Here is a 25,969-nt window from a genome sequence, read left to right as displayed (position 1 = left end):
GCATCAATCACACATACACACATGGAGGCACGTTCTTTCATGATTCAAGCTGTTAGTAGGACGTAGGACCATGCAAAACCTATATAATGTTGTATTGCTTTATTACTCACTGTACGGAATGTCTTTTGCAATTAGAAACAACAAGCCTTGGTGTTTCTTAGTTCTTATCGTATTTCATCCCTCATTTCCTCAATATATATTAGGTATACATAAGTATGTGGTAGACACCCCACTTGGTAACGTTATTCTAACAAAGGGCTGACCAATAGGTCGTATGAGAGAATTAGATGGGATGGAAAAGAAGAGATCCTAAATGTTGCAATTGGTACAATGTAGTTATTTTGGTAACGTCATTGTCCTCTAAGCAGAACCTCGTAAAAAGTAGAATCGGTGAATGGTATCCAAGCGATAGAGAAAACCGCCGAGACGAGGTTGTCCTAGCCCGTCTCCGGATGGATCATTCATACTTTACCTTTTCTTATGTATTGAAAAGTGGAGATTATTCTCAATGCATAGCATGTCACAAACCATTTACAGAAAATCACTTGTTATCAGATTACATTGACCTTTAGTCAACAATTGATAGTTTTTGTAATAATATTACAGATGCCAAATCTCTTTGTGAAACAGTAAGTATCTCTACAATTCAAACCTACCTAAAGACTGTTAGTCTATATATAACTCACCATAGCCTCTTTTACTTTCAAGTGGACGTTTGTCTTTTACCTTTTCGGTCGTTTGATGGGATTTCATTTAATATGCTTTGTCTGCTTTTTAATGGCCCTGTTGACCTCTTTTGTGTTGTTGGCCGTCCAGGCAGAACACTGAAAAGACTTGACATTGCGAGGGATTGCAAAAATAGCCACGTACAACAATTAACGCAGAGGAACGATCATCCACAGTTGACATGGGCCGATTACAGTTGAAGCTACATAACCCATACAACAATACATTTGTATACAACACAAATCAAAGATAATTGACACCATTCGATTCGTCTTCTTTATAGCGTCGTCCTATTGAGTCAGCTCTGTCAAAGTATGGGGCTTTGATGTTATTTAATCAATTGTAAATATCAAATGCAGCCTTGTGATGACTTTTTTTTTCAAACGTCAATTCATGCATGTGCAATAGATTTATTCTATTATTTCACCATTTTTTATTTTTTTATTTGTTTTGTATCGTTTTGGAGTAGACATTTCCTTGATGCTTTAGGGGTCGTTAACACTAATTGAATCATCTTACTTACATAATGTATACAAACATGATTATACAAATAATGTATATGAATATCATTGCCTGTGCTTCCCTTAATCTGAGAATTTCTTTGCGTAAATAGTCATTTAAAAATTCTATAAGGAATCCCGCAACATTGTTACAGGCTTGCGGCCACGTTATCCCTTCACTAACGATGTGATCCTCGCCAAGTGAAAACAGCCACCATAACATTGTCTTTAAGATGGTACATATGTAGCCGTACTTCCCGGCGTCGCTACTCATCAGAGTGGCGGCGTTCCCAATTACTACGGTATGTACACGGCTATAATCCCTAATCAACTAATGGCTGTCCGTCTTTATAAGCCCTTAATGTCGGAATTATCTACAGAAAACTGAGATATCAGCCAAACCCATTTGTTATTACTCAAGTAGGATGGGCTTTCCTGAAACACCGTTCACAACAGTTGACATTGGTTCTCCGATATTGCAATTACAAACGGGAAATGTAGATAACAAGCATTTTTGGTTAAAACACAATTTTGTTGTATTGAATTAGGAAATCCTTGAAAAGGGACTGCAGAAGACATTTCGTGGTAACAAAACTGCCGTGATCTACGCCATATTATGTGTTTTCAAGTAGAGTCAACAAAGTGCTTGTTACTCATGACAAAGATCTCACTCGCATTCAAACATTTAATGGACGGAGATTCGTTACGGAACAGATGGAACAAAGATGGCTGTTGCACAAGAATAATTATGTTTTCGTTTTTGTTTCATTACTGGTGATCAAATTAATAAATGCTTCCAGACACATTAAATGAATTGTTTTCCGATTGAACGTCTGAGTTACAGCAAAGAAATGTTTGGAAAATGTTTCATATTCTCCATTGGCCCGCTGTTGCAGAGACTTGTTAACTTGCGACTCTTTTCAGTAACATATTTGCTAATCCTTGATTACGATTTTAAAATGTTATGTTCAAAGTTGTATACAAATTCCACTGTCAAAATGCAGGTTGAACGAGAGGTAGCATCTTAAAACATAATGAATGGCAAGTATGACCAGACATTTCTTTCAAAGAGGTCTGACGAAGGCCACTGTTAGCGCGTCTTGTTACCAAAATGTGCACTTTAGCTATTCACGATATCAAAGTTGAGAAACAGACGATTTCATAATAGCTCCATTTCATGTGTCCTTCTTAAGTTGGAACTGCCAGATATCGTAAGAGGCGACTAATGTGAGGGAGGGGTGACCTGTAGATGTTAAGGGATCATTGAAGAAAACCAAAATGCAATTGCTGTCCCAACATTGCAACACGTGGAATATATTCTGCTGTATGTTCCTTTCTCATTTTTCTACGCTTTCATTCCTGTTATCTCTTTAGGTACCAGTCGTCATACGACCCAGGCTATTAAGAGTACGTGGAAGACTATGGACACGTGTTGTGGTTGCGATCATGATGTCATCAGGATATAGTTATTACGTTTTTTTGTGACATCAAGGTCGAAGTTTTTGAGTTTGCTCATCAATTATAGCTTGTTGTTTTGTTGTCACTTCCCTGGTTCCCGCTATGAGGACGTGACCTTTCTTGGATTTGACTTACAATTACTTGGTGGATATCGTCGATGAAGCAGATGACGCGCACCCTTCCGGAACACCTGGTCTTATTCTCGTTGTACTTTTCCATTGGTCTTCATGTAAATATTTCCCTTGTTCATTTTTTTGCCCTAGTTTTATCGATTTAGAGTTCAGAATAAGGGTTTGTTATTATTTCGTTGTTCTTTGGTATTTTTTTTTGTTTGTTGGATTATTCGGTGATCCTACATGTGACCTTCTCTAAACATGTATACAAGTATTTTAATATTATTTTGAAATAATTCACATCGAATTACCGTGGTCGTTATAAAACCATTATTGATTATCAATTATATCTTTGAATTATCTTACTTGAATCTTTTTTTTTCACGCGCGCAATCCCCTTGCGCTCGGTTATGCCCTCCCTCAGAGCTTTCACTCGCTTTCTTCCTTGTTGATCACCTTACCCCTTGAATGCTGCACAATATTTGCCACGAGCCCCAATCTTCCCGACCAATTTTCTGGTCATGTTTTCTGTCGAGATTCTCAACCTTACTCCATGGTCCCCCTGTAGCATTTACAAATTGAATTTGCCAATCTTGTTGAAGGCTCCGACCGTAAAGTAACAATTTAGCATAACATGATGTCTTCAAAAATGATATTCAAGTAAATTCACTTTACGTTTTGTTCAACTGTTGACAATCTAGTTACAAACTAATGTTCTTCCTTGTCTCCGGAATGTTCCAAAGAAATGATTTCCTCTGGTTTTAAGATTAACACTTAACTTTCGACAGACCATTTACATCAAGACACTTCAGAACGGGTTAATATGCACAAAGGCTCGGAAGTCAAAGATTGCTAGATAAACGTTTCGGGAGAATTAATTTAATACCAACGTACAAAAACCTAAGAATCAATAATTTCGTGGAGATTGGGATTTGTTGGGCTTAGTTATAAGCCGTCGTTGATTGGCCATTGGGCCAATTAGTTTGGATTTGTCCACAGGAAAAAAATGCATATCCCCTACATTACCGTGTAGGCTGTTTTGAAAATGGAAATTGTCCCGTGGGATTGCTTTCTGAAATCCCATTTTAATTTTAAGTGGTTATTATCCTCTTAGAGTAAGCTTGTCTCCGACTCACAGACTTATCTTTCATTCAATTACATGTGAACATAACCAGTTTACTTAATACCAAACACGTAATGTGTCAGTAAATAATTCAGACGTACGGATTTGGCGTACTTTAGAATGAAATATCTCATTATTCTGGGAAATTGAAGTTCAAGTCTGAACTTTTGATTACATGTTTATTAAATAATTTGACATTTTTGCCAGACTTATTAGCTTTCAATTAGAAATCTGGTACCTCAAACATTTGCACTTTTCTTTGGAGAAAACTGAAATCGTGTTACTAACTGCAAATCATTAAAACGAATTTGGGAGATAATTATTGTTTTACAAAGCGTTATCAGGGTAAAGAGTAATTGATGGTTTCTGTCAGAGTCAAAGTACATAGCATCACCACCAGCTTCGTGTCATTTTATCTAATGACAGTAAAAGGTTCCTGTACCACTGCCGAAAAACGATACCTATACACTGAAAACCGGGTTTTCCTGCCTGTCTATAGCTTTAATAAATAACTTCATAAATAAAAAACACACCCATGCACAAGTGTGTTGAAAACAAAACCAGGTCAATAACAGTGTTCCGAATGTAGGAATTCACCATGTTTACGACGAAATCAGTCAGTACAGGACAGAATACTGGACCTTAACTTGTTAAACTGTTAAAACGTTAACCGTTAAATGGAAGTACCCTGGACCAAATCGCTCTACAGTTATATCTACGGCTTACCATAGTGGTATTCTCTAGTGTTTTGCATGAAGCGGGACAAAGATCCTTCATACAAATGTACTTAGTAGAAGTTTTCTGGTACAGGATTAATAAATATCATATACAACGGACTCCAACATAATAGTTGAGTTATAAAAACAGAAGTTCATACTAGCAACACAATATATAGTTCATGGATCTGCTTAGAAATTAACAATAATCAGTATTTTTCCAGTATTAAATCTGATTCATTTTTGAAACAATTTAAATCGTTAGCACACAATACATTATGTGATAAGTTATTTCACACAGCTGCGGTTCGTAGTTAAAAACAGTTGTCTTTTACATGTAATAACTGTACATTGGTGTGGATCTGTTTATAGGGAATTACCCCTGTTGCTCGGTTGGTGTGATCCATCTTTCTATAATTTCAAGAAACCGTCGACATTTTTTCGTATTTTTCGTGAATTGTTTTCTAGCATCTCAGTGCAAAGGTATATAGTGTCGCCTGGGCCACTTTCCTAACAGTTCTTTATAGTTTCAGCGAACACGGAATAGTTCCCTGTGGGTTCTCACAATTCTGAAACTCTGAAAAATTGCTACAGTTTTTACCTTTATCAGGCATCACTCGCAATGGTAAAATGAACGCGTTTAAGTCATTGATCCCTGTGAACTTTCATAACGAACTTTTCCAACCTTTGAATTGGAGCAGGGCTGAATGAGTTAAACATAACTGCGGGTGACATTTTTACAGTTTATCTAAATCTCTAAAACGTCTAACGAATTTTCATGTCCCTGTGGTATCTTGGTGATTCCTAACAGTGACCATGTGTTCATAGTGGTATAGTAGGGTATAGGATCTAATGGTACATACAGGTTTAAAAAAGCATGGAATCATCAGAGTTGTAATGCTGGTTTCACAGTGACAATGATCATTACAGCATTGGGTTCCACATGGTGACGTCATTATATAAAGGTGGTACTTAGTGCTCCCTCGCATTACCATACCAACGTGTACATAGCGTCATAAAGTGAGAGGTCTTAATGGTATCTCACATTGTCAAATAACAAAGCGTCACAATGTTTTGCGGTCCTGATGGTTCCTAGCGGTGCCCAGGTACACAAAAAGCTGTCAGGGTTGGGTCCTGATGGTTCCTAGCGGTGCCCAGGTACACAAAATGCTGCCAGGGTTGGGTCCTGATGGTTCCTAGCGGTGCCCGGCCGGGTACATAATGCTACCAGTGTTAGGGTCCTGATGGTTCCTAGCGGTGCCCGGGTATATAATGCTACCAGGGTTGGGGTCCTGATGGTTCCTTGCAGTGCCCGGGTACATAATGCTACCAGGGTTTGGGTCCTGATGGTTCTAAGTGGTGCCCGGGTACATAATGCTACCAGGGTTGGGAACCTGATGGTTCTTAGCGGTGCCCGTGTACATGATGCTACCAGTGTTTGGGTCCTGATGGTTCCTAGCGGTGCCCGGTTACATAATGCTACCAGGGTTGGGGTCCTGATGGTTCTTAGCGGTGCCAAGGTACATAATGCTACCAGGGTTGGGAACCTGATGGTTTTTAGCCAAGCCCGGATACATAATGCTTCCAGGGTTGGGATCCTGTTGGTTCATAGCCAAGCCCGGATACATTATGCTACTAGGGTCGGGGTCCTGATGGTTCTCAGCGGTGCCAAGGTACTAATGCTACCAGAGTTGGGAACCTGATGGTTTTTAGCGGTGTAAAGGTACATAATGCTTCCAGGGTTGGTGTCCTGATGGTTCATAGCAAAGCCCGGATACATAATGTTACTAGGGTCGGGGTCTTGATGGTTCCTAGCGGTGCCCGGGTACATAATGCTTTCAGGGTTGGGGTCCTGATGGTTCTAAGTGGTGCCCAGGTATATAATGCTACCAGGGTTGGGGTCCTGGTGGTTCTAAGTGGTGCCCAGGTACATAATGCTACCAGGGTTGGGGTCCTGTCGTTCCTATATAGTTAATATTCCTGTACATGAACATACTTTTAGTATGGTTGAGCTGATGGTTCAGCAAAGTGCTGAAGCTCATAACGGCACCAGGGTTACGTTTCGAAGGGTTCATCATGGTGTAAAAGTACATACCCAGTAGACATGGATATGTTACACAGCAGTAGATAGACCCAAGGGCGCTTTCGTCTTGTTATATGGAAATCATCAGACTGGTTTTTAAAGTTGTATCATATATGACAAAATGAAATGTATCGCTATAGCGATGTCACGACAATGAAGAAAACAGTATTAAGTTGTCCATTATGGGCGGCCGTTTTAGGATAAAATACCTAAACGTGCAAAAACTTTTGCACTTAAATGCAAAAGATTTACACTTCAGTGAAAAAACCTGGACATAATGGCAAAAAATCACATAATGGCAAAAACTTTTTCACTAAAGTGCAAATCTTTTGCACTTAAGTACTGTACTTAACGCAAAAATACGTCTTTTGTCATTATGTAGTCATCTTTTTTCATTATGTACCTTCGCACTTAAGTACAAAAGATTTCCTCTTATCCCTCTGATCTTGTCACAATGGATGGTTCCGTTTACCGATGTATTGCGAATGCCCCAGATGTCAAAATGGCGGCGGAGGTTGAGGCGATTCCGGTCGGCTTAATTAGACTTTTTCGCGAATGTTACTGCGATTATCATTGGAATTGTCATGTAGGAAAATTTGTGCAAACGTTAAAAGGCAAACATGGTGCATGGATTCACGACAGAAATACAATGGTTGGCAGCGTATTAATTGGCAAACTACACAGACTCGTAACGTAAATTTCTGACGACGAGAGAATGTTTTTATATATTGCGTCGACAGGGCAGAGGAAGCCGGGTATTAATATTAGTACTACGCCGCCCATAGTCCATTGAGTTATGTTACAACATAATTTAAACAGAACCCTCTAGTAAAGGTCTTGAAGTTAAGTTGATTTTCTGTCCTAATAAGCTACGCGTATATGTTCAAAATTCATTTGATAAAAAGAAATATTTTCATCATTCACAAAATTTGTATGTGTTTGGTAACTGTAAAAACTTCAATGAGATTTAGGCCTGAAAGAAACATTCAGAATAACAAATACAAGTCAAAGCGTAAATTATACCCTTAGACTAACTATTCATATTTTCTAACTCATTAGAGCGCCTTGTGGTTCTGTTGTCACTACCCGAGTTGGTGGGAACGTGACATTACTTGGATCCGACTTAGATTTACGCTTACCCTTTATGAACACCTGGTCTTATTTTCCTTGTACTTTTTCAATGGTCTCCATGTAGATCTTTATGAGTTTTATCATTTTTTTATTACCAATTGTGGTTTTGTTGATATCTCAGTATTCTCTGATTATAAGGGGCCGCGGTGGCTGAGTGGTAAAGGCGTCTCACAGTCTGCTACCACTAGGCCTACACCACTGGCTCGCGGGTTCGAGACCTACGTGGGGCAGTCACCAGGTACTGACCATTGGTCGGTGGTTTTTCTCCGGGAACTCCGGCTTTCCTCCACCACCAAAACCTGCCACGTCCTTAAATGACCATATATATATAGCTGTTAATAGGATGAAAAACATGAACAACCTGAATCTCTGGTTGTTCTTAAATCCGTTTAGTAATTAATAAGCATAGCATCATTTCATTATTATTGACTTTATTACAAGTCCATAGTGTGCCACAACGAGATGTATTGAATTTTGACTAGCAATCATTCCAAAATTGTACTTACCATATGTAGATTTCTGTTTAACCTTTTGCAATTATTAAAACAAATATCTAAAATAACTTTCAACCTTCTTCAACCTTGTTTTAAATCCCCACTTTCGCTACGGATACTCATGATGAGTTAAACGTTAACAAAGCAAAGCCAGGAATAACGGATACCGAGGAGGGACTACACCTGTCATGGTCAGTCGACACTATTAACCCTTTCACCCATATGTTAATTCATTAGACTCTACCATGCATTGATATGGATGAGTCCATTATGGTCTACAGTGGTGAAAGGGTTCAGTATATTATGTATCAGGTGTATTAAACTTTATCGATCTTATATGATGTGTCTGTGAGATTATTTCTCTCCTAGTAACTCAGTTTCTTTTTAGCAGTTGACTTTCAAATCTGAAAGTGTGATGTTGATGACTTGAATTAAAAGCACGAATTCAAGAAATTTCATTTGAAATGTTATTTTTTTTAGTTTTTTGCTTGTTTTGATTGTGTGAGGTTGTGTTTGTGTGTGTGTGTGTGTGTGTGTGTGTGTGTTTAAGAGGCTGATTGAAAAATTAACAACAAAGAAAAAATGTTTGATTGCAAAATTTAACTGGATCAATTATTCACAACATACATGTATAAAAAATAATCAAGAATTAGGTATTTCTGTACAAAGTATTAATATATATAACATATATATGACTAGAATAATACCATTTAACCTGAAAGTACATACAGTAACAAATAATTGATTTCTGAGTAAACTGTACATAATTAATAACACAATACAATAAAATAATTAAAACTTTAACTTCACATATTTCCCAAACTATTAACGTGTGAAATATATTGCAAGACACTAAATATCCTTTTGATTGCAGATTCCTTTCCAAAAGATATGCGGTTCTTAGAAACATGGAAATTATCTTTATTGAATAGTTACATGTATTTACCACAGATAGGCTTAAAACAAATAATACATTTATATATCAAAAATGATTGATATTTTTTTGTTATATCATATGCAAATAAAAACAAATATCATAAAATTTTGATTTTGGAAACATTGGACAAAAAAATACACTATTTTCCAATGAGAATTTGGCAAATATTCGCGACCTGCTCCTAAAAAAATGACGGCCATGCAACAATTTATTTCATTTCACATATCAATAAAATAAGTATGATACATATTGTTTCCTTCATGTGTACATATATAGAGGTTATTTTGAATACTTAAAATCAATTTATACCTAACCATTTAATTCTGAAACATTATCAATTAATCACAGGTGAATCTTTTTTACAATGCTATTAACAGAAATCCCCAAAATAAATAAAAATAAATGTGTGTATCCCGATACATGTGTGTATCCCGATACATGTGTGTATCCCGACACATGAGTGTATCCCGACACATGTGTGTATCCGATACATGTGTGTATCCCGATACATGTGTGTATCCCGATACATCAGTGTATCCCGATACATGTGTGTACCCCGATACAGGTGTGTATCCCGACACATGAGTGTATCCCGACACATGAGTGTATCCGATACATGTGTGTATCCCTATACATGTGTGTATCCCGATACATGGGTGTATCCCGATACATGTGTGTAGCCCGATACATGAGTGTATCCCGATTCATGTGTGTATCCGATACATGTGGGTATCCCGATACATGTGTGTATCGCGATACATGTGAGTATCCCGATACATGTGTGTATCACGATACATGTGTGTATCCCGATACATGAGTGTATCCCGATACATGAGTGTATCCCGATACATGTGTGTATCCGATACATGTGTGTATCCCGATAAATGTGTGTATCCCGATACATGTGTGTATCCCGATACATGAGTGTATCCCGATACATGTGTGTATCCCGATACATGTGTGTATCCCGATTCAGCAAAAACTATCAGATATTTGTTTTTCTTGGACAAAGTCATGTAACTGCTTAATTTTCAGAATAATTTTCTCTGATAAAATGAAATAGTATGAAAATATTTCTCAATCTCTTAGCACATGTATGTACAGAACTTAATTTGTTTACTTTATATTGCATAGTACAAGTTGTTCTTGTCTAACCGACTTAACAAGGGGAACTTTGTTAGATGTGTCGTAATACTCCATGCCATGAAAATGTACTACTGTTTATATATGTTGATATACCATTCAGTCTGAGAAAATAAATATAGGTTCCAGACACAGAAAAAAGATGAGTGTGGTGTCTTTATTTCAACAGATTTTTTCTAATTTTTCCTTGAACAACATAATTCCTGTTTGGACTATTTTCCCCATTGGAAAGCTGAATTCCTCGTTAAGTCAAATGTGGAATTCAAATAATTGAGAGGTACAGAAACTTTATTGCAATATTTTTCTTGATAATATGTTGTGTATCTGGTCTCGTTTAGATAGAAGAATCTTGACATGTTTAAATGCTGTTGGTATCAGGTCATTCTTTCTCACAAAACAGTTTAAACTTGAAGGCCGAATCCCATTCTGAAGGCCAACTCCACTAAATTCTGTGGGATACCATCCTTAAAGCATACGTAAAGCTCAGTCTTGGATCTTTGGCGTCTGAAATGCAAGTAAACAAAATATGTAAGAAGTGAAATTATAAAGAACAATAAAAGCTGCAAGCAATTTAACAACATCGAAAAACACAACTAGTTCTAGTCTGCTGCAAAGTCTAGGCCATTTGACATCTCTGTGTTGGTAGCAGTGTGATACAATTAAATCGTTTATCCTAATGTGATTACCAAGTGGAATACTGACCACCAACAGTACTGTTACCTTGATTTTATTTGTCAATCTTGAGCATAGAAAGTACATCTTGTCTTTATTGGCAATAATTACCACAAATATGATATCTAGCAGTAAACTTTAATTGGAAGCATTATCAAGTCGATGGCAGGTTTAGATAGATTTCATCTTCAAGTTTCTTTAAAAGTGATTTGAATTTATGACACTTAAGCATTGAACTTATATATACAGTTATATATCATTGTAGGCAAAAGCAGCCAAGTGCAAGTATTGGTAAGTTGTTAATATAAGCTCTAAATATCTGGTAAATTAATTTTCTTAATGATAAAGCCAGGAAATCTTGATGTTGACAGACAACAAGAGAACCAAAAGTAGAAGAACATTGGCGCCCAACATAAATGGATATTTATCAGATCTAGAAAAAAGATGTTCTTTGAATTTCTTTGCTCTTCGTTTACCTATAAGTACTATAAACCAGTCCCATGAAGGAAATCCTAAATGGAAATCTTATAAATAACTTCAACCTCGGAATGTCATGCTATTTGCCGCTATGGCAAATGTTACTGTATAAAAATTGCATAACTATATGCGAAATGCTAAATAATTTTGTAATTCTAACATAACTGAAGGTGCTGTCGATGAGGATATTCTCATTAACGTCAGAGGTGTTTTTAACAAGGGGAACATACAAATTTGAGAAAGATCTCTCCAGTACTTTCTGAGAAATAGAGATAACAAAACTGTCAAACTCCAAGATGGCGCCTGTCAACCATTTTGTTTGTCTTGTTAGTCTCAAAAATAAACATGCACAGCTGGGGACCAAGGGCAACTAGCATATCAAATTTCAAAATGATCCCTTAAGCACTTTTCGGAGAAATAGTGATAACAAGAATTGTTTTAAGACGGACAGATGGACCATAAACCACAAACGAAAGGAGATTTGAATAGCCCCCCATCTGATAATGGCGGCTAAAAAGGGTGCTTAATACTATACATACCCAACAACCCAGTAAGATTCTGGGACTTTATGGTCCATGTCAGACTGGGGCAGTTGAAACAAGACCCCTTCCTCACGGATGTGATAGAAGCTTGGATCTGGACAGGACGGAATACGATAGTCGTTCTCACGTTCATCTCTCATTGGGTATTTCTGAAATTTAAGAGTTGCGAAAGTTGTCATGAAGTCCATGAAAGTGAAGTACCGAAAAGATTCAGCTTTGAATTTTTACTTCAAATATATACTGAAATAAAAAAGAAACACAACTTCTGAAATTAATTATGTATTTTGTATTAAATATACATTCATGTAGCTGTATAAAAGTCAGGGAAATAAAAGTGCACCCTGCTCATACCCCTCACCAATGTTAAAAATCAAACAGGTTTGACAAGAAACCCATGCACATACGGTGCGGCTAAAATATTAATATACCTGTGTCTGCACAAACCTAATGTGTTCTTTTTCATTCATAACAGTATCAGTATAAATTTATCACTAACATTCAGACACATCATCATCACTACTTTTGCAAACAATAATTCCTTCCATAATTATGGCACGTTTATCATAATTTTATATAGGATGTGCTATCCCGATGTTTATATGTGCTATCCCGATGTTTATGTGTGCTATCCCGATGTTTATGTGTGCTATCCCGATGTTTATGGGAGAAACACACAAATTCAGGTCGCCCGTCACCTCAGAGTTCACAAATCAACTGTTAGTTGATTACTTTTACGTCTGAACACCACAAGAAGAGGTGATGACCAGCCACGACCAAGACCAAATTATTAGGCTGGCACACCTGCATTACAGGAGGTTAATGGCTGCTGAAATGGCATGGAATATGATTGGTAACATAACCATCCGAATCATTCCCAAAAAGTGATGTGACTAAGTTGCGTGCACTGCGAGAGTACACATTAGTTGACCACTAACAGACGGCCGTCAACGTGTGTACCAGCGTATAGGTGAACGATTCGCTGATGCCCGTGTTCTGGAGCATTGTCGATTTGAAGTAGGTTTGGTTATGGTATGGGGGGGAATCATCCATGGTTTGAAGACACCTTTGGTGATCGTCAATGGGTATTAAATGGCTGTATGCTATCGGGATGATATCCTTAGGCCTCGACCATGTTGTGCCTTTTGTTATGCATTATAATCAAACCTTGCAGCAAGGTAACACCAGACCACATGTTGCAACAGTCAGTAGGGACTTTCTTGCAACACAGAACATCGTTCCTATAGATTGGCCTCCATACAGCCCCAATTTATCCCAGATCAACATTTGTTGGATGAACTAGACATTCAAGTTAGGAATCGCTGTTACCCCCAAATACCCTCCCCAAGTTGGCCAAAGTCCTCGTCCAAGAACAAAATAATATTCCAATACGGAGAGTGATTGTCCCCTGGAATGCGATGCAATGAAGAAAGCAAGATAATTAGAGGTGCTATTGCTGTTCGAGGAAGACAAACAGGGTATTAGGGCACAGTTTCAAAACTGCTGTCATTTCAACTTTGATTCATTTAGGGAAATATCAATCATGACCTCCTAACAACCTTTTGTTAAAAATCCCCAAAAGTTTATAATCGCTCTCTCAGGTTTATAGAACTATATATTCACTTCAAAAAAATCGTAATTAAAAATGTTCTAATATCGGTGTTTACCTTTCGATATCTGTATCTGTCAAACATGTGTTTGATCTGGGTACAGCAGAGGTGAAAATTGTGAGCAATATCCTTCTCCAACTCGTTTGTCTCCAAAGTCGGGCTGACAAACACCCCGTCAATCTTGTCAATGTGTAAGAAGTGGAGAAGACAATTCTCAGCACCAACAGTTAATCTGTCAAAACATTGAAAGGTATTTGTGTAATAAGTTGAAATCTTGTAGAACAATGAAAATCATACGAAAGAATCGTACAATATCTCACAAATGAATTCCAACAGAGCGGGGACAACATGGCAGAACCTAGCTTATAGATCATTTATTCAGGCATTGCGTTGATTTGTTTTGGCTCACAAAATGAAAACTCAAATAAAGTGTAGCTTGTGGAAATAATTTTGTTGGTCTCGCAGAAATGAAGAACATGTCTCATATTTTTGTTTTAATAAAAAGTATAAATGACAATGAAGACAAAACATATGATAACTGATATCATAATATTTCAATACATACTTTATTTTCCTGCTTTTCAGAACGTCCTGCGCCATTTCATTACTATGGCTGTAGTCTACTTGGAAAAGTCGCATTTTTGTAGGTGTTTCTTTCTGAAATAAAACAACAAGCACATTTTGTAAGCCTGATAATGTTTGCAAACAAGCCAGTTCAAAATGAATGCTGGTAATATTTAAACAATATTATGCTTCATATACATGTATACCGAGCTACCAATAGTATAGTATGTATCATTTTTTTCATATGATTTGTTTTCTTTACTTTCAGACTAGTAGATTCTTTAAAGTCTCTATCAACTGCAAAAAGTAGTATTCTCCCTTTTACCCAGTAGCTAAATAACAACAACAAAATTAGCAATAATTTCCTATTCAAATTTCATTATCTATTTCCATATTGTTACATTACATCTCTGCATGACAGTTTCATTTGAGTTCAATCTTGACTTATTTTCAAGATTATAAAGCTGTATGGCCATTGGCATTGAAAGACAAAAAATTGAAAATCTACAAGTACATCTGAAGACATGATGCCCCATTAGCCCTGTGATTGACATAGCAATAGCAACAGTGACCTTAGCTTTGACCTTGGGACCCTGAAATACAAACTCATCCAAGGTCTTCTTGTACTTGACCTTTACAACTTTGGTAAAAATGTGTTAAAAACTGAAATTGGTAGAGTCATGACAAAAGTAAAGATACAGGTCGGGAGGATAGACATGGGTAGCATTATAAGTGCCTGCCCTCCCCTCTCCTCATAAAATGGTATGGGCAATAAACAAAATCCACCTGAAAATGAGCTTCAGCTCCCGCAAATATGCTAATCAATGCCACTTATGTGGAAGGGCCTATTCCTTTTAACAAACTGTTTCAAACAGTTGGAGATAAATCTACTGGGTATAAGACTTTACTAACATATTCACCCCTGAAGATGCATTTGAACTCTTCCAATTCAAAGGCTGGAATAGTTCATTATGAAATTTCAGGGGTGAATGAGTTAATAGTACTCAGATGAATGTTTACCTTCATAATACTGCCTCCGCTAGAGTTACTAGTAGATGAACCGTCCGAATGGAACGAGTCTTTCCTCGTCAGAGTGTGTGTCTGTCTCCTTAGGGAACTGGTAAAGTCACCTAGTAAATGTACACACAGTAAAATATACAAGAAAAAACGTAACACTGAATTCTTGTCATGATAATAGTTAAAATGACCATGAATCTCCCCTATTGGTTCAAACAAAGTAAGTTGAGGCTATCCAGAATAACATAAATGAGATAAAACTTAGATAAATGCAATGAAAAGTCTCACTTATTTCTCACTAATTCTGAGAGAAATTCTTTTGTATCAAATCTCACTGAAAATACTACTAAGATATGAGAAAGAAAATCTCACTATTTTTATCACAACTCACTGAAAATTCCAAAATATTACTAAGATATATGCAATTAAAAATCTCACTAATTCAGAGAGAAAATCTCACTATTGTTTATCAAATCTTTCTGGAGCAGAAACTGAGGTTTTAAGGGCCTTTACTCCTTGAAAACTACTGAGGTAGCAAAATCACAAATTCCTTTCTTCATGCACATTTAATATATATATAAGATGTACTTTAACTGTGCCAAGTTACAAAAAATTCCAACAAACTTTCAAGGAGGAGTTGCACTAATTACTGCATAGGATGTATTTTCACTGTGTAAAGGTACACAAAAAGAGCAGCAAAAAAGCCGACACTGTTTAGGAGGAGGTGCACTTAAAAGGTGTCTGGACCATAACATTTAAAGGGCCATAACTCCAGGAAAATAGTCAAAATGCCAATTCTTTTCTTCATGCAGATCTGCATAGGATGAACTTACTGTGTAAAGTTACACAAAAAAAAAAGAGCAAAAAAATCACACTGTTTAGGAGGAGTTATACTTACAAGGATCTTTCATGGACAGACAGACAGACGTTTACGGGGGTATAAAACGTGACTCTTACTTGTAGTGTTCTTAGAGGGAGAGATGGGTGACAAAGTGTTGTTCCTCATGGGACAAATCATGGTCTGAACAGGACTACTGTAACTGAAAATAAATCAGAATTCAAGTTTGTATGAAAGGTAACTGAGATGCTTCCCATGTACAGATTTGTTAAGACAGGGGTGAGAAACTTGAGTGACAATCAACTTTTCCTCCATACTATAAAATAATATAAACTTTATTTATTTTACAACAATCAAGAAACAATTTATTGCAACTTATTCAATCTTTCTTGTTGGTTACGGATGGCAGCGTACAGATGGTTTTAATTTAGAAGGAAACCATAGCACACTTGGAGAAAACCCATGTGCTTGGACAGGTAATCCCAATATATTTTCAAGACTGATCAGGGAATCGAAACAGGCCGTCTTGGTGAAAGGAGAGTGTGTTATCCACTGCGTCATCTGACCATCCATACTCAATAATATCTGTCTGATAATCCAGAATTAGGCAGATGCACTAACCTAACTGATGTTTGAATCTTATACAGACATAATGCAAATGTATGATATCATAAAAGACTATATAAGACAAATCTTTCAAACATCTTTCATTCCATACAATCTTTAATTTGCAGACTGGATAGCACCAATACATGCGCTGTCAAATCCAGGTTTGTAAAAAAGTGAAGATGCATATGGTTGATAAAATTCATGCATAATTATTTTATCTCCCACAAATTTACCTGGTATCACAGTGGGCAGGCAAGCCAAGGGCGACTATCTGCATCAGTGTAGCCCGGCACTGGTCTATGTAGAATGGATCAGGCATACACATGGCGGGCAATCTGAAAGACAATCCAAGATCAACGTTTGTTAATGTGAAATGCAACCAGTGGAATCAATGTTAACCCTTTCACCCTATGTAACTTTAATAGACTCTACCATGCATTGATATGGATAAGTCCATTATGGTCTACAGTGGTGAAAGGGTTAAGTTAATATTTCAAACTGATCAGAAATCTTAAATTTGAGGAGAACAAAATCCACCTGATCATGAAGAGATGGAAGGCCCCACATAATTATTTTTTGCATCTTTGGAACTGCAGCTTTAATTTTGGAAAATATTCAAGCATATGGATGCATTTAAATCTACTCTTCATACAAGGAAGACTAGGAGTCAATGACCCCTAGTGATGTGTTCAGTGAATTAAGTTCTACGTACCCCAGTTGATGAGTTCCTAAATGGAATTCTAGTCTGGCCATAAGAGTAATAGAAATTCAAAAGAAGAGATGACCAGACAACATCCAATGGGGATAAGGAATGTGAGAACATGAAATGACCTGCTGTTTACCTAGTCTTTTGTCAACCCCCTACCCTAACTTATCGGAAAAAGTCTAATGTAGAAGGGTACTAATTATTTTCTTTGGACTAGCAGAATAATCCACAAACTAGAGATACAAGTAACTCTAGATTCACTCACTTTGTTGTGCATCCTCCTGCTTCCAACAGTACACACAGCAGGCTATGTTTCTGTAAAAAGATGATAAACACATTAATAGAAAAGAAAAAAAAATAATATCATGAGCTCACTATAAAATTTAGATACTGCCAATATGTCATTCTTTTTTCACATTTTTGTTTGTAAAATGGCAAGGGTTTATAAAAATGAGGTAAGGTCATTTTTTATTTTTTTTATATTTTACATTTTATGTGCAACCTTCTTGCCAGCCTTTAGAGAAAGGAGGGAAACGGTAGGATAAAGAAACAAGCTTTTTTTGTTATCAATCACATGTAATTGGGAAGCACAAGCTCTACATGATCGTCCGCTGAAATCGCTGAAACTATGATCCCCTTACACTCTCCGATAAATTACTACATACAGGTAGGTTTTAATTTACTCTAAGCAAATCATGAGGAATTGAAATTGAAATGTCATTAGTTTCCTCCTACTTATTTTAAAGTCCTAGTCACAGTCATCTGACATAGCCAATCATTTGTTTCAAGGGAGGTTACTCTTGCATTTATTTATGGAGATCAAATCCAATCTACATGTATTGTGATTTTACGCGAGTAACTGTTTCAGTATCAAGATGATAATAATAAATCCATTCATCCCTTAAAAGTGTCAGCCTCACAATCAAAATCAATCGAGTAAACCCTTAAGGTCATAGGAGTGTATTGATAAACGGAAATAGGAAGTGCATCCCTAGTTGAAAATCCAATGTAGGGAGACAGTATCACAATTTCCGCATATTCTGATGTTTGATATTAAACTGATAAATATTGCATGTTTATTATTGACAGAACAGTGTGTTCTCTCAATATTAAAGTATTTCAAAGCAATCCAGGCATTAATTCATTTTTTTTTTATCAATGAGTCACATGTGTCCATTTTTCTGTACTTCAGGAAACTGGTTACCTATTTCACTACTGTGAAGTTTTTCAAGAAAGATAACTCTTTACATGCAATTACTATATGTACATGGTTTTATTATAAAATGTCAATTTTTAAACGTTTATAGATAATTAATTTTACACAATTTCAGCATTTATTAAATTGATATACATTAATTCAATACTAATCTATGTCAGTATCATTTTTATTGACATTATTTTGCCTAAAATTGTGTCTTTCATTTTTTTTTCAAAACTCACTCCTTTTTACATAAATTTTCATTTCAAATCCTTTAAATTCTGACAACCTATATTTTTTTTGTGGCAGAAAATTTTCTTTACTTCAACGCAATATAACTACAAAATTGGAAGAAATTCTACTGAGAAATGGTGACACAATCCTATTACCTTAAGACTTTTTACAGTGAAACTCCACTTACTCCAATTTGCATTTCTCGAATACCCTGTTCCTCGAATCATTGGCTTGGTTCTGATCATGATCTTATTATTATTTGTGTTGTGCTGTCTGTCATCCCACTCGACCAAAACATGATGATGTCAGACAAACCTCTGATTCATGTAATACCATGTATTCCTCTACCTTTGATCTGGCCCCCACTTGGTCAATTTAGCAGGGTTATACTGTAAGTTCGTTCTCTTGTGTAGAGTTATACCTCATTCAATTTCACCTATTTAATACTTGTCCGTAGCTTAATGTATAAATATTCTACATTTTTAACAGCTCCTAACAGTTATTAAGGTTCCAGGTAATAACAACTTTATGTCAATTGAAAACATATCTGCAAGTTATGGGACTCTTCATTTCCTTACAGACTTATTACTTACTTGAAGTTTAGGATACATTTTAAACAGTTCAACCTGCTATTGAATTCACCTTCATAATCAATGGTGAAAACAACATATTTCTCTTTCAACGCTGCAGAAATGATTATGATACTTACGTAGCCTACGATGAGCCAGAACCAACGAGCCGTGACCGGTTCTGAGTAGCCAAACATCTGTTCTTCACCGAGGTCGTACCATTGACGTGTCGGATGAACCTCTCGCCAAATGACAAGTTGATCCATCCCTCCGCGGCTGCTCAGGTTTAATAGGTTGTGGTACCGTAGGTACAAATGAAGGTCACAGAGGTCATTCTTCGGTAGGTGATTGCACAGTAACTTGGCCTGACAAAAAACAACAAGGTGAAACCTGTGTACAGACCCCACTCTAATGAAAGAAAGACCATTTCTCTCATGTCTGTGTGGTGTGTGTAAGATAGAGCTGCCTAGGGTTAGAAAGGGGTTAGAAAGAGATTTCTATCCAATTTCATGTGATGTGACATCACAATGGCTCAACAATGATGTAATGTCACGAATTTGGAAAACTCTGTGCCGCAATGTGTGGAAAAGGGGATGTAATGAAATTAAAACCTTTTACGATATATTTACCATACATGTAAGAAAATGAGATTAATTTTTCACCCTCAGGTTTTTCAAATTTAGCAAAATACTCAGTAAAGCCTTGGACTTAACCATTTGAAAGCCTGTCGGGTGGAATTTCCCTATCCTACACCCCTAGGAATGAAAAAGTCTAATATTATCACTTGTCCAAAGAGAGATAACCTGTGCAGAGAGATTACCTGTCTAGAGCAATCACCTGTCTAGATAGATCAACTGTTAAGAAAGTTCACCTGTGTAGAGAGACACCTGTCTAGATAGATCAACTGCCTAGAAAGAATTGTAAGTTTTTTTTGGAGCCATAAATAAAATATCACAATATCAAAAAACATGATAACTAGTTTCCACATACCTTGTAAAACAGACACGATCCTAAGATGGTATAAGATCTCCTACATCCATAGAAACTGTCAGACTGAAAAAATAGAACATCACATTCCCGACTTCTATAAATTCAGATTTAAAATAAAGAAACACACTCAAAATTTAATCTCTAATTTCTCCGCTTCATATCAAAAGTTTGTTACTTAAGCGCAAATGAGTCGGAGATAAAATAGAAATCAAACTTTGGGAACAAGCAATAAACTCTTATATAAGGTATAGGGATTTATATTTTTTATTTTTGAGGGGGCTAATATAAGAAATAACAAAAATCATAGTTACTCAGACCAACTGTATTCATTTTTCATTATATTTTTAGGTCATTTAAATAATTATATGGGATTTATATTTTAAGAACGTTCAAATGGGACCTTTAAGTGCATTAGGGTGTGATAGAATTGTTAGAGTCTGAGGTAAAAACTAAGGTCGGTCAGGGTACCTGAAATATATATATTTTGTTTTGCCTAAATCTATCAAATGTATATTATAATATAACATAACTGCAGACATTCGTAAATATGTGTAATGTACTCACCATATCAAAGAAATCGGCAGCTTCAAAGCTATTCACTATTTTTTCTATTTTGTCCTGAAAAAGTTTAAACAATATTACAGAATACATCCATTGAAATGCAAGTAATTCATCTAATGTTTTCTGTTCAATATCCAATTTCCTGAAATAATAATTATTTGAACCTTTTTCTTTAAATCACTGTACTACTGTGTAACACGAATTGTAAAATTAATCATAATCTTAATTAATATGGTGATTTTTTTTTATATACAGTGTTCCTTATCCCATACAAACCTTCCAGATTTTTTTATTCCGTAATACTGATCAACCACTTGTGTACCAAATCGCACATTTGTGCACTAGTAGTTATTTGATGAAAAATGTTCTCATGCTCAAACTGTATGTTCTGATCCTCTTTCTTGTAACTTGAAAAAATCACATTGGCAACAAGAATATAAAGAACATTTAAAGCCAAGCTACCAGTTTATGAAATGTTCTTTCTCTATTGAATCATTAGCTGTTGCGCCAGATCTCAGAATCTTTGTTTGAGTTTGCAAACAGTTTTATGAATTTTTGACATAATGGTCTACGTCTTTGAGGGTTGAAATAGGGTGGGTGGGATAGGGGGAGAGGTGGGAGTGGGATGTAGCAGCTAAAGTTTGCATTTCTGCTCCCTTTCTAGCACCAGTGATATGATCTGGTTCAGGGGAAATAACCCATAGACTAAGGTATAGTTACCAGGTAGATGCACTGACTAATCTATGTAACATGTTCTATTATCTGAAATGCCATTCTGGTTGTCAAGCTTTCAAGCCACCACTTATATGGTTGTCCCCCTTCCTTGTCAATCCAGCAATCACTAATTTAGCTGTCCCACCGTCCAGTCATCACTAATCAGGTTGTCCCACCATCCAGTCATCACTAATCAGGTTGTCCGACCGTCCTGTCATCACTAATCAGGTTGTCCCACCGTCCAGTCATCACTAATCAGGTTGTCCCACTGTCAAGTCATCACTAATTTGGTTGTCCCACCGTCCAGTCATCACTAATCAGGTTGTCCCTACGTCCAGTCATCACTAATCAGGTTGTCCCACCGTCCAGTCATCACTAATCAGGTTGTCCCACTAGATAGCCAGTGTCTAAGAGGACTATTTGACTTTTTTCTTACCGGTATATACAATGCACTATTAAAATTGTCTGTATAATTCATCAGCCTCAATATCAAACCACTTTTGCTGGAAACAAATATGACTAGACTATCAAAACTACATTGTATTCACTTTGTTATTTGGGATTGGGTTTTCATTTAGGTGATAATTTGATTTCAACCAGAAATTATACTTAAATACATGTAGCTATAGAAAAGGAATTCAAGTGGTCTAAGTTGGAGATAATAATAACAATATCTTAAGATACAAACTTACCTTAAAACTAGTGTAGAGAGGTAAATATTGCACATTGTTGAAACAGCTGAGACATTTTGTAGCACCAAGTCCCAATGAGTGGTTGGGGAGTGTGTTGGATTGCAGCGTACACACTCCAAGACTGTGATGGAACAGGCAGAAAAAACTGTCCAGCTCCTGGACGTGGTCAGTGGAAGAAAAGGCCTCAGTGACGGACCCATACTGGACACGCAGAACCCGTACGATGTCTTCTACTAGAGGGGGTAGTATTGCTGGAATAACTCTGCAAAGACCAAAAAAGAATAATAAAAAAATTGTAATAATCATAAAAATTAAAATACACAGACATACTTGGAAAAAATCTTATCGACACGATAAGATTTTTTCCAAGTATGTCAGTGTATTTTAATTTGAAACTTATCAATACATACTGCTTCTGTTATCCTTATTTTGCTACTGTTGAATGATTTTGAAATTTATAATATTATGAATTATGAAAATTGAAAAAAAAAGTGGAAAATAGAGTTTCAAGCAGTTTTCCCTCTTTATGTTGAACCCATCAATGGGTGAAAACACTAGTAACTGTCTTCTAGCTTGTTTACTTATGCTCATTGTGCCGATCACACAGACATTATTTGATTTATTTCTAAGTAATACAAATATATATACAATCTATATATATATTGCATACAAATATTTTTGCATTAATATTTATATAATATATAATATATAACATCAATAACACAAAAGATCCACATTGTGATAAATGTTTTAGAGTATATTTCTTTCAACTCATTACCTTTATCACAACTATTTGTATGTGTCTGTTTTCATTATTCCAGATGTATTTTTACAAGTCGTTTACTCACTGTTTGGTTGCAGTACCTGTTGATTAAAGTACAGTGTATACTAACATACAACCTGCTCACAACTTTTGTGACATGAAGCTCCATCTGTACATGGAACTTACTTTTTTGCTGGATACATAACAAGCAATAGGCCATTTTCCTCTGTGTGGTAACTGACGTGGATTGTCTCCCCTTCATGCTGGATGGTGGTTCTGAAAAATCATATATACCTCGGTAAGTGTGTTTTAAAGACATTAATTCAGGGGTTGGGGGAGGGGGGTTCAAAGTAAAACTGAAAATCACTATACTCAATGATGTACATGTTCCTATTTCACTAAAAACATGCATTTGACTCTGATTTAATGAATCTCATATTGGGCATGTGTCTTTTATCTATTTTATTACCAATTTTTTAAAATACAACATTTTTTATATGTTTGATTTGAGTTTTTATTTCAGTTTTTTAATCGTCATTAGAGGAGGTCAAAGAGATGGACTTAAAAGAAAATTTAAGAGATAGATACTTCAAGTTTCTTGTTTCCATGTTTCTAAATCTATTTTGTCATACTTTTTGTACAAAGTGAAACTTTTTCACAAATCACAAGAATTTAAATCAAATTAATTTCTAAAATTCTTTTCTCTTTCAATTTTTCTTTTTCCAAAATACTTTGGAACTCTCTTGAGTAAATATTAAGTGCCATTGCTCAAAAAGCGGAATAGTATATAATGCATGAAGTATCCTTTTACTTTTTGACAGTTGATTCTGAGATATCCAATAAAAGTTGATGGATGGTGACAAAACATCCTCGTAACTTTTGCAGCAGGTCGTGATCTTTGTCTGCTGGGTATCGGTACAGAACATCTTCCTGTTGAAAAAAGAACAAAACTGTTTAACTTGATTCTTGGAGTCACAGAAAGTTTACAAATAAATAATCAATAAATCAACTTTATACTCACAAAAATAGAATAAAAATAACTAAGAGACCAAAGAGTAACTTGGATATCCAGATGCTAAAATCTGATTTTAATATTGTACATGTATTGCAAAATAAATGCTCCAGAGCAAATTTGTGTTAAATAATGCCAAATTGACCGTGAGAACAGAACATGTTTTTTTATAGATCAACCTTAAAGCAAACAGACTTTAGAAAACTTATTCAGCTTCAAAATATTACAAAAATAATGAACTTACATCACAGACATTTTCCTCAGATTTGAGTTTTTCTGTGTCGAGGTAGACAATTGAGTATTGGGTTATCTCCCCTGGTTCAGTTGGTTCTGCATCATCAAAGCAGATCCCGGTTACAAGTCTGACTAGAGATTCCTCGTCTGTCGACACTTTCTCCTTAACCAGGACTGGAACAGTGGCCGACCTGGACACATCTTGTAACACAATCCGCACCTGAAATGTGACAACACAATGCAAATATAGAAGCTTATTATATATATTTACATTTGCATGGCATTGTCACTAGATAATCTACTTGAAAGCTGTGTCATTGATGGGACTTTAAATGACATGCATCACGAGACACTACTCTTAGCCAATCAGCATGCCACAGTATACTGTTCCAGATATTGAACAAATTTTTTTAGACTGTCGATAAGGCCTGGATTTTATACTTTAAACATAATTTGTAAGCTTTAAAAAAAGTGAAAGGTGGCGAACGCATAAATATATGGCATTGAACTGTTTTTGTATGGCATTTATGATCAAATTAAATGGTCGACACACCTTTGCAAGCAGACAAATCATAATGACCACAGGATGTAGATTTTGTGTGAGTATGGCCTTGAATGAGGGAGTTTCGAGGGAAATTGATATTTTTTTGTTAAAATTAGTGAGTCTCCCTCCTAATGATGGAGGGTTGACAGCTATGATAACCTCAGTTTGGACCCAATTGCTACGCCCTCAGATAGAATATCCATGTGCCACATACCTCCGTATGACAGACTCTATTATCATTACCTGCTTGCTGTCTATGATGCTGGTGAACACGTCGTCAATATTGTCCCAGGTGACCTCTCGCCCGTTAACCAGACGCAGGCAGTCTCCTTCAATACCAACATAGAATGTGTAAATCATATTGCAATTGCTTCTAAATGAAATCCAGATTTTGTACACTACAAAACAAGTACTGGTTTATTCATATACAACCTTTGAGCTCTACAATTCAAAGGTTGGAATAGGACATTATGAAATTTCAGGGGTGAATGAGTTAAAATCTCCTAGTCTGAATATTTTATGATTTTGAAAAGACTAATAATACAAAACAACCACCTACGTTTCTGCAAAGTCTGTGATCCATCTAGAATTTGTTATGAACATGTATAGTGCTCATTTACCAAATGAAAAGACACTTTTGCAATCAGAAAGTCTACTAGACATCCCATATGTGAAAATATTCTGAAAGATATAACTTTCTGAATGGGCCAGAAGAATAACTACTTTGTATGTTTGCCTTCCCTAACTACATACCCTAGATTTAAGTGACTACCTATGGGTAGTTTTTTTTTTCCACAAACGTTAAATATGCCCTGTCAAAGTCTAAAAATACTGTTTCCATACTAAATTGGAGTTTACCATCTGGGTAAAAATATTTCCACCTAGTAACTTCATACATACACTACTGTAATTATTCTAAGTCTAAAAGCAGAAACACACATTTGCTGCTTTGTTGGCCTTACACCCACGTACCTTTGAATTACTAGAGTAAATACACTACAT

General features: G+C 36.2%; 1 protein-coding gene across 4 annotated transcripts in view; it reads right to left on the bottom strand.

Annotated features, from left to right (window-relative positions):
* Positions 1-10,016: 10,016 nt before the first annotated feature.
* The window catches only part of LOC110466730 (protein inturned-like), a 31,424-nt gene continuing 15,471 nt past the window's right edge, over positions 10,017-25,969 (bottom strand). For all 4 annotated transcript variants that reach the window (XM_021523449.1, XM_021523448.1, XM_021523447.1 and 1 more), the window contains 16 exons: positions 25,211-25,296; positions 24,434-24,643; positions 23,989-24,107; positions 23,364-23,453; positions 22,415-22,676; positions 21,012-21,065; positions 20,448-20,510; positions 19,598-19,822; positions 17,722-17,771; positions 16,984-17,085; positions 16,261-16,343; positions 15,307-15,416; positions 14,288-14,379; positions 13,780-13,954; positions 12,113-12,264; positions 10,017-10,928 (listed from right to left, as the gene is read on the bottom strand). In XM_021523449.1, coding sequence (XP_021379124.1) covers positions 10,826-10,928; positions 12,113-12,264; positions 13,780-13,954; positions 14,288-14,379; positions 15,307-15,416; positions 16,261-16,343; positions 16,984-17,085; positions 17,722-17,771; positions 19,598-19,822; positions 20,448-20,510; positions 21,012-21,065; positions 22,415-22,676; positions 23,364-23,453; positions 23,989-24,107; positions 24,434-24,643; positions 25,211-25,296 — 1,976 coding nt within the window. In that variant the 3' untranslated portion in view covers positions 10,017-10,825. The remainder of the gene's footprint in view (positions 10,929-12,112; positions 12,265-13,779; positions 13,955-14,287; positions 14,380-15,306; positions 15,417-16,260; positions 16,344-16,983; positions 17,086-17,721; positions 17,772-19,597; positions 19,823-20,447; positions 20,511-21,011; positions 21,066-22,414; positions 22,677-23,363; positions 23,454-23,988; positions 24,108-24,433; positions 24,644-25,210; positions 25,297-25,969) is intronic.

Source organism: Mizuhopecten yessoensis, unplaced genomic scaffold (assembly GCF_002113885.1).
Source record: "Mizuhopecten yessoensis strain PY_sf001 unplaced genomic scaffold, ASM211388v2 scaffold11143, whole genome shotgun sequence".
In the NCBI taxonomy this organism is placed as follows: domain Eukaryota; kingdom Metazoa; phylum Mollusca; class Bivalvia; order Pectinida; family Pectinidae; genus Mizuhopecten; species Mizuhopecten yessoensis.
This window is presented reverse-complemented; position numbering and strand designations above follow the sequence as displayed.